This window comes from Elaeis guineensis, chromosome 11 (genome assembly GCF_000442705.2).
Source record: "Elaeis guineensis isolate ETL-2024a chromosome 11, EG11, whole genome shotgun sequence".
Classification (NCBI taxonomy): Eukaryota; Viridiplantae; Streptophyta; class Magnoliopsida; order Arecales; family Arecaceae; genus Elaeis; species Elaeis guineensis.
The window spans coordinates 90492294-90507336 of NC_026003.2; the positions used below are offsets into that span (position 1 = coordinate 90492294).

Consider the following 15043-nt stretch of genomic DNA (forward strand, 5'->3'; position numbering starts at 1 on the left):
TTTAAATTAATTTGGTTACTTTTTTTTAGATTTAGAACTCCTTAGGATCTTCTCTTTAGAATTTTTTCTCTTTCTTTTTCTTATACATAAAAATTTTATAAAAAAAAATTATATAAACATCGAGAACCGTACACCTCGTGTGTGGAGAAGAGTGTCGGGTCGTCTAGTTAAATTGAGTCAATTCCTGTTGTTCCAATGGCTGAACCAATCCAACCATGACCTTAAGGATTTGTGTTATCCAGTTGGCTCCATCCAACCATCTTGTATCAGGTTGCCACAACCCACAGCTAACAATTTTGAAATCAAACCTCAAATCATAAATATGCTTCCAAAATTCACAGGATTAGAGGATGCTTATATATTTATTAGAGAATTTGAGGAGGTATGTGCAACCATGAAACTGCAATTAACAGAGGATGAGGTCAAACTTAGATTAATCAACTTTGTCCTTAAGGACAATGCTAAGAAGTGGTTTTATAGTCTGCCAAACTATTCTGTCACTACCTGGGAGGGCTTTGTGAGAATATTTTTAAAAAATATTTTTCCCCATCATAAAACAGCTAGGATTAGGAATGAAATAAATCAATTTTACCAACTAGCTGGTGAATCATTTTGGAATACTTTGATCGTTTCAAGAATCTTTTGACCCAATGCCCACACCATGGAATAGAAACTTGGAGACTATGCCAGATCATCTATGAGGGGTTAGATTCAAACTCAAGAACCATGCTAGAGTCCATGTGCCAAGGCCAATTTATGGACAAAGAAACTACTGAAGCTTGGCAATTCTTAGAAGATCTAGCCGAGAAAAATTTACAGTGGGAAACAACTAGGGAACCTGATAAAGCTACATCTTCAAGAGGAGGAATGCATCAAATTCAACCAACCCTAGCATCAGAGGCCAAGATTGCAACCTTAACACGTAGATTGGAAGCCTTAGAATTACAGAGACCACCAATATAAATCAAATATCTGCACCCATGTGTAAAGGGTGCAATGCACCAGACCATGTCTTAGAAGAATGTTCCTACTCGAATGAGTGTGCACAGGTGAATGCCACCTATCAAGGACCATTGAACAATCCTTATGCACCCACATATAACCCAGGTTGGAGGAATCACTCGAATTTCTCATGGTCCCAGAATCCTAATGTAGGCAATCCAAATTTCAATCAGCAAAATCTAAGGTCCAACCCAGTAATGAACAACCCGCCAGGCTTCCATGATAATGACAAAAAATTATCTCTTTAGAGAAAAGCCTAGAAGCCATGATGAAAACACATACCAGCTTTATGCAAACCATGGGTCAACTCATAAATAATAACACCCAAGCTATAGCCCGTCTGGAAATGCAAGTAAGTCAGCTGGCTTCGACCATTAGTGAACGAGAACATGGTAGGTTACCTAGCCAACATGAGCCAAATCCTAGGAACCAAAATGGTCCACGACCCCAACAAGAAAACCAAGTTAATGGTGTAAATGCCATTCATACCTTAAGATCAGAAAAACAAATAAACAATAAGGTAGTTGCACTTGATGATATAGATGACTCATCTGCCGAGTCACCTTCTAAAACTACTACCTTTCAACCTCAAGCACCAGAAACTGAAAATTCACCTAGTCCAGTACTTAAAAATCCTAGAGCTCTTTTCCAAACAGACTGAAATTCAATAAATCTGAATATTTAGACAAAATTTTAGAGGTATTTAAACAAGTCCAAGTTAATATTCCTTTTTTAGATATAATCCATCAGGTTCTAACTTATGCCTAATTTTTAAAAGATCTTTGCACTAGGAAAAGGACCACTAATGTACCAAAGAAAGCATTTTTGGCTGCAAGTGTCAGTTCATACCTATCTAGCCATGTGCCAATTAAATATAAGGACCCTGGAGCTCCAACAATTTCTTATGTTATTGGAGAAACCAATATAAAAAAGGCCTTGCTAGATCTAGGAGCTAGTGTGAATATCCTTCCATATTCGGTGTATGAACAACTAGGATTAGAAAAACTTCAACCTACTGGGATCACATTACAGTTAGCCGATAGATCTCTCAGGATCCCTAAGGGAATGGTCGAGGATGTTCTGATAAAGGTTGAAAATTTTATTTTTCCTGTAGATTTTATTATTTTAGAGACTGAGCCAGTTGCGAATCCTAAAGGATATATACCTGTCATTTTAGGAAGACCATTCTTAGCTACGGCCAATGCTGAAATCAATTGTCGAAATGGTCTAATGAAGTTATCCTTTGGGAATATGACCATTGAGCTTAATGTTTTTTAACTTAGAACAGGAATCCTCTTCTCATGCTGATGTCAATGTAGTCCAAGATGGTATTTATGAATCCATTGACATTAGTGATGATGAAGTCGACCTAGAGTCTAACCCCTGGTTAATCCATGAGTCTGAGGATGTCAATGAAATACTTAAAGAAAATCAATTAATCAGGAATCGACACTTCCTACTAAACCAATCATTGAGATGGTGAACTCATCACCTAAACCATCGATAGAGGAAGCACCCATTTTAGAACTGAAGTTCCTCCCAGAACATCTCAAGTATGCATATCTAGGACCCAAAGAAACTTTGCCTGTAATTATTGCATCAGACCTAGATCCCAAGCAAGAGGAGTTATTGTCAGTTCTAAAAGCAAATCAAGAGGCAATAGGTTGGACCATTGCAGATATCAAAGGAATAAGCCCTTCTATAGTTCAACATAGAATATACTTAGAGGAAGAGGCTAAACCAACAAGAGAAGCCCAAAGAAGGCTTAATCCAGTTATGAAGGATGTAGTTAAAAAGGAGATTCTGAAACTCCTAGATAGTGGAATAATTTATCCTATTTCTGATAGCCCTTGGGTAAGCCCAGTTCAAGTAGTACCCAAGAAATCTGGGGTAACAGTGGTCCAAAATGATGCAAACGAACTTATCCCAACTAGGACCCAAACGGGATGGAGGGTCTGTATAGACTATAGAAAGTTGAATGCTGCGACAAGGAAAGATCACTTTCCTTTGCCATTTATTGATCAAATGTTGGAAAGACTAGCCGGACAAGAGTTTTACTGTTTTCTTGATGGATACTCCGGTTACAACCAGATCCCTATAGCCGCTGAAGATCAAGAAAAGACTACATTCACCTGTCCATTTGGTACTTTTGCCTATAGACGAATGCCCTTTGGACTATGTAATGCACCGGCAACCTTCCAGAGATGCATGATCAGCATATTTTCAGATATGATAGAACGATTTCTAGAAATTTTTATGGATGACTTTTCTGTTTTTGGCCTAACTTCTTCGAGTGTCTGAATCACCTGCAATTAGTTCTAGAATGATGTAAGGAGAAGCACCTAGTTCTCAACTGGGAAAAATGTCAGTTTATGGTCAAACAGGGAATAGTTCTTGGCCATGTCATTTCTAAAAAGGGGATTGAAGTGGACAAGGCCAAAATAGATCTAATTGCAAGTCTTCCACCACCTAAATCTGTGAAAGAAATACGTTCATTTTTAGGTCATGCTGGATTCTATAGAAGGTTTATTGCCAACTTTAGCAAAGTAGCATGTCCACTGACTAATCTTTTGGCAAAGGATACCAAATTTGAATTTACTCATGAGTGCTTGAAATTCTTTGAATTTCTAAAAAATACACTTGTATCAGCTCCAATCATTCATCCTCCTGTCTGGTCTGAACCATTTGAATTAATGTGTGATGCGTCCGATCATGTTGTGGGCGCAATCTTAGGTCAACGAATAAATAAGCTGCCTAGAGTGATATATTATGTAAGTAAAATCTTAAATGATGCGCAGCTTAACTACACCACAACTGAGAAGGAGTTCCTTGCCGTTGTCTTTGCTTTAGAAAAATTTAGATCTTATTTGGTTGGGACCCACACCATTATTTACACCGATCACTCAGCCATTAGACATCTCCTAGCAAAGAAGGATGCCAAGGCACGCTTAATCAGATGGATTTTGCTCCTTCAAGAATTTGACCTAGAAATTAGGGACAAGAAAGGCACTGAGAACGTTGTAGCAGATCATTTGTCCCAAATTTCAGTCGCACCATCTAGTGAACCACCCATCAATGAATCTTTCCCAGATGAGCAACTCATGTCTGTGTCTACTGAACCTTGGTTTGCTGATATTGTAAATTATTTAGCCATAGGTAAGATACCTTCTCATTGGACTAAGCAGGATAAATATAAATTCTTTACTCAAGTGAAGTATTTTATTTGGGATGATCCTTATCTTTTTAAACAATGTCCTGATCAAATTATTAGAAGGTGTATCCCAGATAACGAAGTCATGAATATTTTATCTTTTTATCATGATCAAGCATGTGGGGGTCACTTCGCGTCTAAGAAAACTGCTGCTAAGGTTCTCCAATGTGATTTTTATTGGCCCAATTTGTTTAAGGATGCTCATGAATATTGTAAAAGTTGTGCTCAATGTCAGAAAATGGGTCGAATCACCAAGCGACACATGATGCCACTCAACCCAATCTTGGTAGTTGAAGTTTTTGATGTTTGGGGGATCGATTTCATGGGACCATTTTCAAATTCCTTTGGAAATGAATATATTCTAGTAGCAGTTGATTATGTTTCAAAGTGGGTAGAAGCAATTGCATGTAAAACACCCGATAGCAAAATGGTCATTAAGTTTCTTAAAGAAAATATTCTCTCCCGTTTCGGTATTCCTAGGGCAATCATTAGTGATCGGAGAACCCATTTTTGTAACCGACCTTTTGCAACATTGATGAAAAAGTATAATGTCACCCACAAATTAGCCACACCATATCATCCTCAAACTAGTGGGCAAGTTGAAGTGTCAAACCGACAAATCAAACAGATCCTGGAAAAAACTGTTAGTGCCAATAGAAAGGATTGGTCTTTGAAATTAATTGATGCACTTTGGGCATACCGAACCGCTTTCAAGACCAATCTAGGAATGTCTCCTTATAGGATTGTGTTTGGTAAACCATGTCACTTGCCTATTGAGATAGAACACAAAGCCATGTGGGCCATCAAACAACTAAATACAAATTTGAATGACGCTGGAAACCATAGGAGGCTTCAATTGAATGAATTAGAAGAACTTAGAAATGAAGCCTATCAAAATGCAAAGATATACAAGGAACGAACCAAAGCATTTCATGATCAATCAATTATGAGAAAAACTTTCAATATCGGACAAAAGGTACTCTTATATAACTCTAGATTACATCTGTTTCCAGAAAAGCTTAGGTCTAGATGGACAGGACCATTTTTAGTAAAGAAAGTCTTTTCACACGGAGCTGTTGAGATTGAAAACCCAAGTAATGGTGTTATCTTTAAAGTTAATGGTCAACGATTAAAACCATTCTTGGAATTACCTGTCAAGACTGTTGAAGATGCCATGGTTCTTTATGAACCAACTTATTCTGATTAAGTTGCTTCGAGGTTTGGTCTGGCTGAAGACATAAAACTTAGCACTTCTGGGAGGCAACCCAGCTTATTTAATTTCTAATACTTTCTTTGTTTTCAGTTTGCTTAGGACAAATAAATTAGATAAACTCCATTGGGGACAATGTCGGTCAAGTTGGGGGGAGAGCTTGAACAAAATCAGGTGTTATCATTTCCTTTTCCTTCCACTATGAGTTATTTCTTGTATTTAATATATTATATAAAAAAATAAAATATATATATATATATATATATATATATATGAAATAAATTAATCTATAAAGAAATAAGAGTAAGTTAGAAAGTATTTGCTAATGTAGTGAGTCACGGAGAAGATTAGCTGGTTAGACTCTTGGTGGCTTAGGTCATTTAAAGACTATTAGCACTTCCAATTGCACATGCACACTAACAAGGTAAAGTAGGTGTTAATTGTAAGGCCAATTAAGGATTTGAGTATTATTTAAATTAGATAATTTTCTCTACACCCCAATTGAAGAAATTTGAATTTAAGGAAAGAGCTACCTGCCTGAAATAAAATACAAAACATAGAGTAAATGTGGATTGCCCTAAGCCTAGTAACCGGGTCTCTTCACCTAAGTCAAGTGTTGAGATTCGCATCAAACAGTGGTTGGAAGGCCAGGATGCTCAGCAAAAAAAAAAAAAAAAAAAAAAAAAAAACAGTGTGAAAGCTACCTTAGTTCTTTGTTTAATCTGGGGTGTATAGAAAATTAATCGAACTAAGTTATGAAAAATGATACAATTGGCCTGTACAAGTTAATACTGAAATACTAAGTTAGTTATCACTCACACAAGTGCTATAAAACTTTAAGTGTACTCTAAGAAAGCTTCTAAGTAGACTGACTACCGATTCTAATTCGAAGCTCATTACTTAGTAATACTAGAAAATTTCTTGAATTTCGATCTTAAATTAATTTGCAAAGGAAGGATCTTTTTGAAATATGATCTTATTTTGGTATATTGCTAAGGGACTAGCAATGATTAAGTTGGGGGGTGTGATTTATGTCACAAATTGACATAAAAAGTATCAATTAATATCTAAATTATCTAACTTTATTAAGAAATTGATACTTATTATTATATTTTGTAGAAGAAGAGATCATCAATAGAAAGAACAAAGAAAGAAGATTCCAACGGCGTAAATTTTATGCAAAACGGAGTTAAATTGACTCAGGAATTGAAGAATGAAGAAAGAAGACTCAATTGGGTCAAATCCGAGTCAAATCAGATCAAAATTGATCAAAAATCAACTAATTTGGTGATCTGGTTAGCCGCCTGGTCTACAGCAACAGGCGCATGGACCATGGACCCATCGGCACACCATAAACCCCCCTAACAACCCTCTAAAACCTCTTAGTCCCACATCTAAAGTTTTGAAAACCTTATAACCCCCAAATGCCTATAAAAAGTCCCCAAAGGCCCTTGTTTTATGTATTCTTCCTTCCGATCAAGCTTGTAACCCTAGATAGTGGAGTTTTTAGCTCTCTTCTCAAGCCTTGAGCTTTGAGATTTTTGTAATAAATTTTTTTATATAAAATCTTATTTTTATGTAATTTCATCTCTTTACATTATGCAATTTATTTTTCTTGCAATTAGGATAGTTTAATTTATGCAATTTAATTTTATGCAATTAGGTTAGTTTAAATTATGCAGTTTAAATTTATGCAATTAGGATAGTTTAATTTATGAAATTAGGGTAGTTTATTTTTCTGCATTTAAATTTTGCAAGTAGATTTAGATCATGTCTAGCTAAGCATCCCTTCTAGGGTTTGCGATGAAGCTAGATCATGAGTAGGGATTTTACATAGGGTTCTTTCTTTTTCTTAGGATTTTTTTTTCTTCCTCTTTTGCCAAGAATTTTTGATGAACTACAGTTGGGTCAGAGTCCCTTCATAGTTCATGCTTGATTCAGTGCATAGGAGGAGAAAACCCTAAGGGATCCTAGTTACTACTCCCCTGTAAAGAATCTTGATGGATTATCGTTGGGCCTTAGTCCCTTCATAATCTATGCTTGGGAAAGACAAGAGGAGTAGTCGTTAGGATCAATAAGAAAAATTCTAGGTAGAATTCCCTAATCTAGATTTAGTGGATTCAAAAACCCTAGATCCTTAGTCTTATTGTCTTTAGCAAACAACTTTCGACTTTCGATTTTTGTTAAAGCTCGCTTGAGCATAGATTTAAAAATTATTTTTAAACCAAGTCTCTGTGGGATCGACCCGTACTCGCTGGTCGTGCTACTCTGCACACCGTGCGCTTGCGATTTTATTTACAAATTTTAAGATTTGCACATCACCCACCAAAGTCAAATGCTCCATAAAAATTTCAGATCAGGGGTGACAATTATATTACTGATGTACAAGCGAATATGGTGAGGACTAGTATCGATGGGTAGGGATGATAGTTATATCTTTGATTTCAACAAGTAAAATTTAATCAGAATACAAAGTGGGATAGATCTTTGACCTGAGCTTGCTATATTGTATTGTGTATATCTGATCAATTGTTATCTAGTTGAGCAGAAGGAGAAACCTTAAATATTTAGTGAATTGAATCAGAGGGGAACAGTGGAAGCATGCTGGCCTGAACTATCAAGTTAATCAATAGGATGTAGTGCTAATTTAGAGAATGTTATAAAGGATTGAACTCTATGTCCTTAATATTTTAACCTTGTAGTATATCAATTTTGAGGATGAAATTATTTTAAGGAGGGAGGAAATATAACATCCTAAATTGAGAATGAGGTGGTATTTGAAATTTGAATTCATAAGAAGTATTTATTTGCATAGGTTATGGCATTTCTTGAGTATTTGAATATAAATCAAGCAATAGAGGTGAAGTAATTTATGTGTGTGGAAAAATTTTGAGATATAAATTGATGAATTACAATAAATTTCTAAACTCCAGGGGACTGGGTCGACTAAGTTTAAAGATGGATCGACTAAGTTGTAAAGAATAAAAAGTATATCAGAAGATCTATGGTGGAGCATAGGTTGGTCGATCCAGTTTTATATTCAGTCGACTCAGTCTCAGGATGAGTCGACTAAGTCTGCGAAAAATAACGGATCAAGATTTTAAAATCTGAATATTTTATCTAATTTTAAAAAATTATTTGGGGGAGATGACTGAGCAGCTTCATGAGATAAATAAAAGGTTAGAAAATCAAGATATTTTGTTGGTTATGTTATTCCTGGGGTTGACACTTAGCAAGTTATTCTTTAATTTATTTTTTTCCAAAACATTAGCCCCTAATTTTTCTTATCTATTATTCTGATTCTTTATCCAAAAATAGAAGCAAAAAAAAGATAAAGGACAGTGAGGGCTGGGAAAAGAGGTGTTTTCAGCAAGAAATTGAAGAGAGATTCAGTTGAAAAAGAAAGAGTTAAGGATAAATTTTATTGAAGGAGTAGAAGTGCTGGTGACAAGAAAAAGAAGCAATTTTTGTGGACAGCAGCTGAGTTTCATTATCTGAGATAAGGATTTTTATTCTCTACAATAGAATGAAGTTAAGCCTTGAGAAATAGTTACAAGACTTGGTGTTTAGTGAACTAAACCTTGGGTTTAAGCCTAAAATGGAAGGATTAGCTGCTGTTGTCAATTTTAATGAAAACCAACCCAATGTAATTCAGCAATTGGCTAATATTGTTAATTTGCAGAGAAATTCTTGAAACCACTTATAAGAAGAAAATATAGTTAATTTGCAGAGAAATTCTTGACTGATGTTGAAGTGTAACTAACCCTAATCAGGGTAAAATAAGATGAAATAGAAGTGAGAACTAAAAGAGTTAAAGAACAAGTCTAAGGAGGTAAAGCAAGTGTTTTTCTATTCATGTATCATGTTAGTGTCATATTAATCTGTATATATTAACTTTATAAGAAAAGGAAGGAGGCTTTTGAGAGCTATTTTAAATGAGTTAAGCACCAAGATGATCTAAAAACCATTAAGAGGTGAGTGAACTCCATCTAATTGTGGTGTTTTCATTATCTTTGCTTATGAAAAAGGTTATTTTGAAAAGAAAGCCAGTATCATGTTGTTTTACAGTTTAAATACGCCTATTTAAGCATGAAAATAGGTATTTGTTTCTATGGGTAGATTGCTTATGCATATGTATGTATATGCAAAGCTGGTTGGAGAGCAAATTATTAATGGCATAAAATTATATTGCATCAATTTACTAACTTTGAAACTTATCATATCAAGCAACATACCGACAAGGCAGTATAATGTATGTGTATATAAATCTGAAAATAGGACATGATTTTATTGACAATAAGCTTATGTGAGTGCTTGTGGCGGATGATGTGCCTGTAGCTGAATAGTATACCTATAGTGATGAGCTTGTGGTACAGTTGAGGCCTATGACGAGACTGTGGTGAAACTGTACATTTAAGACTATGGTGAACCTATATGCCTATGGTAAAAAGTATGTCTGTGATGGAATGATAAGCCTATGGCGGAAAAGTATGCCTGTGGCTAAATAACGTACCTATGGCGATAAGATATACCTATGGCGAGATAATATGCCTGTGGAGACTTAATAGTGAAACATGTTTATGGGGCTTAATGGTGTGCCATGATGTAGTCAGTGATAATTATATGCTTGTGATTGTTATAATCTTTTATATGGATTCATTTTTATTCAGCATCAAAAAGGTATTTTGCATATCTTATTTTTGGTTGGTATAAAAGTGTTAGAAATATAGTAATTTATTTTAGCAGTGCTTAATACATGATATTGTTTGTGATATGTCATACATCCTCGATAATTTCAGTATTAGATGGACTCTTCACTCATTGGGACGAAAGTCTCATTATGTGATTTTTCTCTTTTTCCTTGGCAGATGTAAAGCATCATAGCACAGCATAGAGATTTCATTTGCAGCACTCATACTAGAAGAAGTTGGTTAAGTTAGCTAGTGGAAAGTGTATTCATTTTTGAGATTTTGCTCTATGTTGGAATTTATCTAAATCAGTACTTGTTCATGTTAGCTTGTGGGAGGGATATATTTTAGGATGTATTATAAGTGTTTGGGACTATGGAAACCAGTAAATGTTAAATGTATTATCTTTGAACTGTTTGTATAGAGCATAGTTTAGTAAATAAAATCTTGGATTTGATTTTGAGAAATAATGAGTAATTTGAAGTACTTATACTAGTAGATTGTGAAGTTTATTGACTGAAAGGTGAGTATGTTATGAAAGATGTTAATTAATTTTAGCTTAGCTATAGATCGTAATTTTTTTCGTCCTTATTCTTAAGGATGGGGTGCAGCATGCTTGTCCGATTTTAGGGGTGGGGTATTACATTATCTCTATTTCTCGTGTGACTAAGATCTTCATGGGCATTGACTTGCTGAAAAGCAGGTTCGGCCTTCAAGGGTCCTAATAGATTATCCCCTGCTACTAAGTCATGGAGGTCTTTGGTCCATGACTTTATTTCTTATGCAACTAAGGTTTTCATGGGCGTTGACTTGTTAAAAAGCAAGTTTGGCCTTCGAGGGTCCTAATAGGTAATCCCCCACTACTTAATTACCGAGGTCTTTGATCGAAAATTAGGAGGAGAATGGCTATACCAAGAAGTCCAAACATCCAGTTGTCATGTGCCTGGGAACTCTTGTTATTAATGTAAGTGCAATTTTCAAAGAATAATTAAGGTGGTTTTTGAAGCGCCACGCAAGTTATTCCTTGGAGACGGGTGGATACTATCAATGGCTGCAATGATTGGCATTTCAGAATTAGATGTGTGGCATCGCCGATTGCTGATTGGAGAGGTGCATGCCACTTGATACTTCTATAAATAGGTGTCTCCATTTGTGGCTGATACGTTCACCAAAATTTCTATTTTCCTCTTCAACAGTCTGTTATTATGGAGCCTTCTCTCCATCAAGTTAAGGAAGTAGCCAAAGAGAAGGCCGAACGGATAAAGGGGAAGCGACCAAGGGTCAAGTCTCCAAAGACTCCCCCTCTTGGTCGTTTCCCTCCTCCAACGGTGGTTTCAGGTGAAGGATCTTCTGCTCCTATGGCAAGAGTCTATTCAGAAACTTCAGAGGAGGCCTTTGAAGAAGCCTAACTTCATTGCATCAAAGAATATAAAGTTTTAGAGGCCTTCAAGGGAGAGCTCCTTGACGCTTCAGCTACTGGTTTCATTCAAGACTTTGAGAACTATAAAGTATGGATAAAATATTTGATGTCGTAGCTGCATCTGCATCGCCTTTGTTCTAGAAACAGCGACAAAGAAGTTGGAGCTTTTTCTTCAGATGAGGATTGGACCTTTCTTGTCCTGAATCTTGGCCTTGGTGATGTCGGACTTTCTTGATATGATGAAATATCCTCTCTTCCTCTTTTTTTTTTCTTTTTGTTATTTTTTCTTTTTCTCTATCATGTAAGACACCTTTTTGGTGTTGTTTGTAAGTACTAAGAGAAATAGAAGGATCTTTTTGCATACCTCTTTTGTAGATGTTTTGCCTTTATGATTGTAGTTATCTTTTTCTTCTTTCCTTTCCTATTTTTCGAAGTTATATTACTGCTTGATGGATAGACCATTCTCCAAAAGAGATCCGCATTGAGAACGAAAGTGATAATAAAAATTAAAAGAAGGAAATAGTCCTGCAAGAATAGGCATTCTCATTAATGAATCATCCATACGTCATTGATAATACATACGGAGGTTCTCAGAATTCTATGGTCTTGATTAAGATGTCCCATCCAATCGTTGTAGATAATATGTTCCAGATCTGATGACTTCTACTTAATAGGGACCTTCTCACTTAGGTGCCAACTTCCTGTGTTTTGTAGGTTGTGAGACTTCGGCTCGATGTAGGAATAGATCGCCAGTCTTGAATTTCTTGTTCTTAATATGAGAGTTGTAATATCGAGCGACTCTTTATTGATAAGCTACCATCCGCACTTGTACCTTTTCTCGAACTTCTTCAAGTAGATCCAGACTTGTCTGAAGTTGGTCTGCATTATTTCAATCATCATAATTTTCAATCCAATGTGAAGGAAGTCTGATCTCTATAGGAATAACAACTTTTGTTCCGAAGGAGAGATTGAACAGAGTTTCTCCCATAAGGGTCCTTTGGGTAGTCCTGTAGGTCCATAGTACATTGTAAAATTCTTCAACCCAGGCTCCTTTAGCTTGGTTGATCCTGGCTTTCAATCCTTGCAGAATAGTTCTGTTAGTTACCTCCACCTCACCATTGGCTTACGGATGTCCCACCGAAGTAAAATGCTAGGAGATGCCTTAGTTTTGATAGAATTCATCAAACTTTGAGTCGAAAAATTATCACCCGTTGTTAGTAATCAACATCCAAGGGAGACTGAATCTACAAATAATGGATTTTCAAACAAAATCCATCACTTTAGCTTCAATGATTTTGGCTAGAGCCTTCGCTTTGATCCATTTGATGAAGTAGTCGATGGCCACAAGTAGAAACTTTCTCGGATCTGATGCTTATGAGAAAGGACCTAAGATGTCCATCCTTCATTGTGCAAATGGCTAAGGAGTGGTTATTGGAGTTAGCAGGATGGCTAGTTGATGCTGAATGTTGGCATTTCTTTGGCACTGGTCATATCAACTGACGAAGTTAGTTACATCATCCTGTATTTTAGGCTAATAATAATCCTGTCGAAGTATTTTGTAGGTCAAAGATCTACCACTTAAATGATTTTTGTATATCCCTTCGTGCATCTCTCAAAGGACATATTTTACCTCAGAAGGACAAAGACATCTAAGGAGTGGCCAAGAGAAAAACCACCTGTAGAGTTTATTTTCATAAAGAATATATCCAAAAGCTTGATATTTGATCTTCCGAGCTTCCTTTGAATTAGCAAGTAATGCCCTATGTTTTAGGAAATGGATCAAGGGGTCCATCCAGCAGGGTTCATCATCAACCTGTAACACTTAGATCAGATCCTCAGTACTAGACTTCTTCAAAACTTTAAAGAATGTTCTTTGGGAAGACCATTCGGAAATGATGTTGTTGCCAACTTAGAAAGTAAATCTGCTCTTGAATTCTCCGACCTGGGGATTTGCTGGATATCGAAGTAAAAAAATTTTGATGTTAGATCCTTCACTTTTTGGAGATATTTTTTCATATTCTCCTCTCGAGCTTCAAAGTCTCCCTTCACTTGATCTGCCACTAGCTGCAAATCTATATAGATCTTAAGCTTCTGTATCCCAAGCTCCTTGGTGATCCTTAGTCCTGCTAGGATGGCCTTATACTCAGCTTCGTTGTATGTAGTTGGGAAATCAAACCTCAGAGCATATTTTGCAATAAATTCCTCTGGTCCTAGAAGTAACAGTCCAGTTCCTGATCCTGCTACATTAGACGAACCATCTACATGTATTATCCAGGAGTCAGTCAATTTTTCTGATGAACCTAGCTCTGTCATCATTTCTTCTTGGATTGGACTTGGTGCTTCTTGATCATCAGAGATAGTACATTCTATAATAAAATTTGCCAAGATCTGAGCTTTGATAGATGGCCGAGGTTGGAATTTAATATCAAACTCTATGAGTTTGATAACCCATTTCATCAATCATCCAAAAGTATTAGGCCTATGCAAAATAGCTTTAAGTAGTTGATCAGTCAGTACTATGATTGGATGTGCATGAAAGTAAGGCTGAGTCTTATGGCTGTGATTACAAGGGTGAAGATCGATTTCTCCACTTCATATATCTCATCTCTACATCATGCAAGATGTGGCCGACATAGTATACAGGTCTCTGGACTTTATCTGGCTCATGGACCAATACTATGCTTATGACAATTGGGGAGAGTGCAAGATATAAATAAAATTTTTCATCAATTTTTGGTTTGCTAAGGAGTTGTGCAGATCTAAGATATAGTTTCAACTTCTCAAAGGCATGCTGATATTCTTTAGTCCATTGAAAGTTCTTCGGTTGCTTCAAAATTTGAAAGAATAGGAGGCAGCACTCAGTTGACCTGGAGATAAATCTGTTTAGTGCTACTACCTTGCCTGTAAGGCACTGAACCTCCTATATGGCTCAGATCTTCTCTGGATTTGCATCTATCCCTCGGCTGGATACCATGAAGCCTAAGAACTTGTCTGATGTAACTCTAAAGGCATATTTGGATGGGTTCAGCCTCATCCGATACTTTCTTAATGTAGCGGAGGTCTCCTCGAGGTCTTCTATATGGGCTCGGGATGTCTTTCTCTTAACAAGCATGTCGTCCATGTAGATCTCCATGTTACGTCCAATCTGATCTTTGAAGTTCTTGTTTATAAGGTGCTGATAAGTGGCACCTGTATTTTTCAGACCAAAGGGCATTACCCTGTAACAAAACAAACCTCGGTCAGTAATAGAAGTAGTGTTCTCCTAATCTTCAGGAGCCATCCAGATTTAATTATATCCCAAGAAGGCATCCATAAAGGTTAGCAGTTCATGTCCCCAAGTCTCATCCACCAATTGGTCGATTGAAGGGAAGGGATAGCTATCCTTTGGGCATGTCTTGTTAAGATCTGTGAAGTCGATGCAGACCTTCCATTGCCATTTGCTTGTTTTACTAGGACCACATTTACGATCCACTTTGGATAAGCCACCTCTCGGACGAAGCCAGCATCAAGAA

At 36.5% G+C, this 15043-nt stretch overlaps 1 protein-coding gene and 1 non-coding gene across 2 annotated transcripts; both read right to left on the reverse strand.

The window, feature by feature from the left end:
- Positions 1–562: 562 nt before the first annotated feature.
- LOC140852673 (small nucleolar RNA R71) lies at positions 563–668 on the reverse strand. Its single transcript, XR_012135575.1, has one exon. It is a non-coding gene; the product is annotated as a small nucleolar RNA R71 (small nucleolar RNA).
- A 12714-nt stretch (positions 669–13382) lies between these two features.
- LOC140852386 (uncharacterized) lies at positions 13383–13844 on the reverse strand. The gene has a single exon (XM_073245321.1). It carries the CDS (start codon positions 13842–13844, stop codon positions 13383–13385), a length of 462 nt encoding a protein of 153 aa, XP_073101422.1.
- Between the last annotated feature and the right edge of the window lie 1199 nt (positions 13845–15043).

What these genes read in the sequence shown, in the direction of transcription:
- LOC140852386 (XM_073245321.1), bottom strand. Translation starts at nt 13,844, where the DNA reads ATGACAGAGCTAGGTTCATCAGAAAAATTGACTGACTCCTGGATAATA.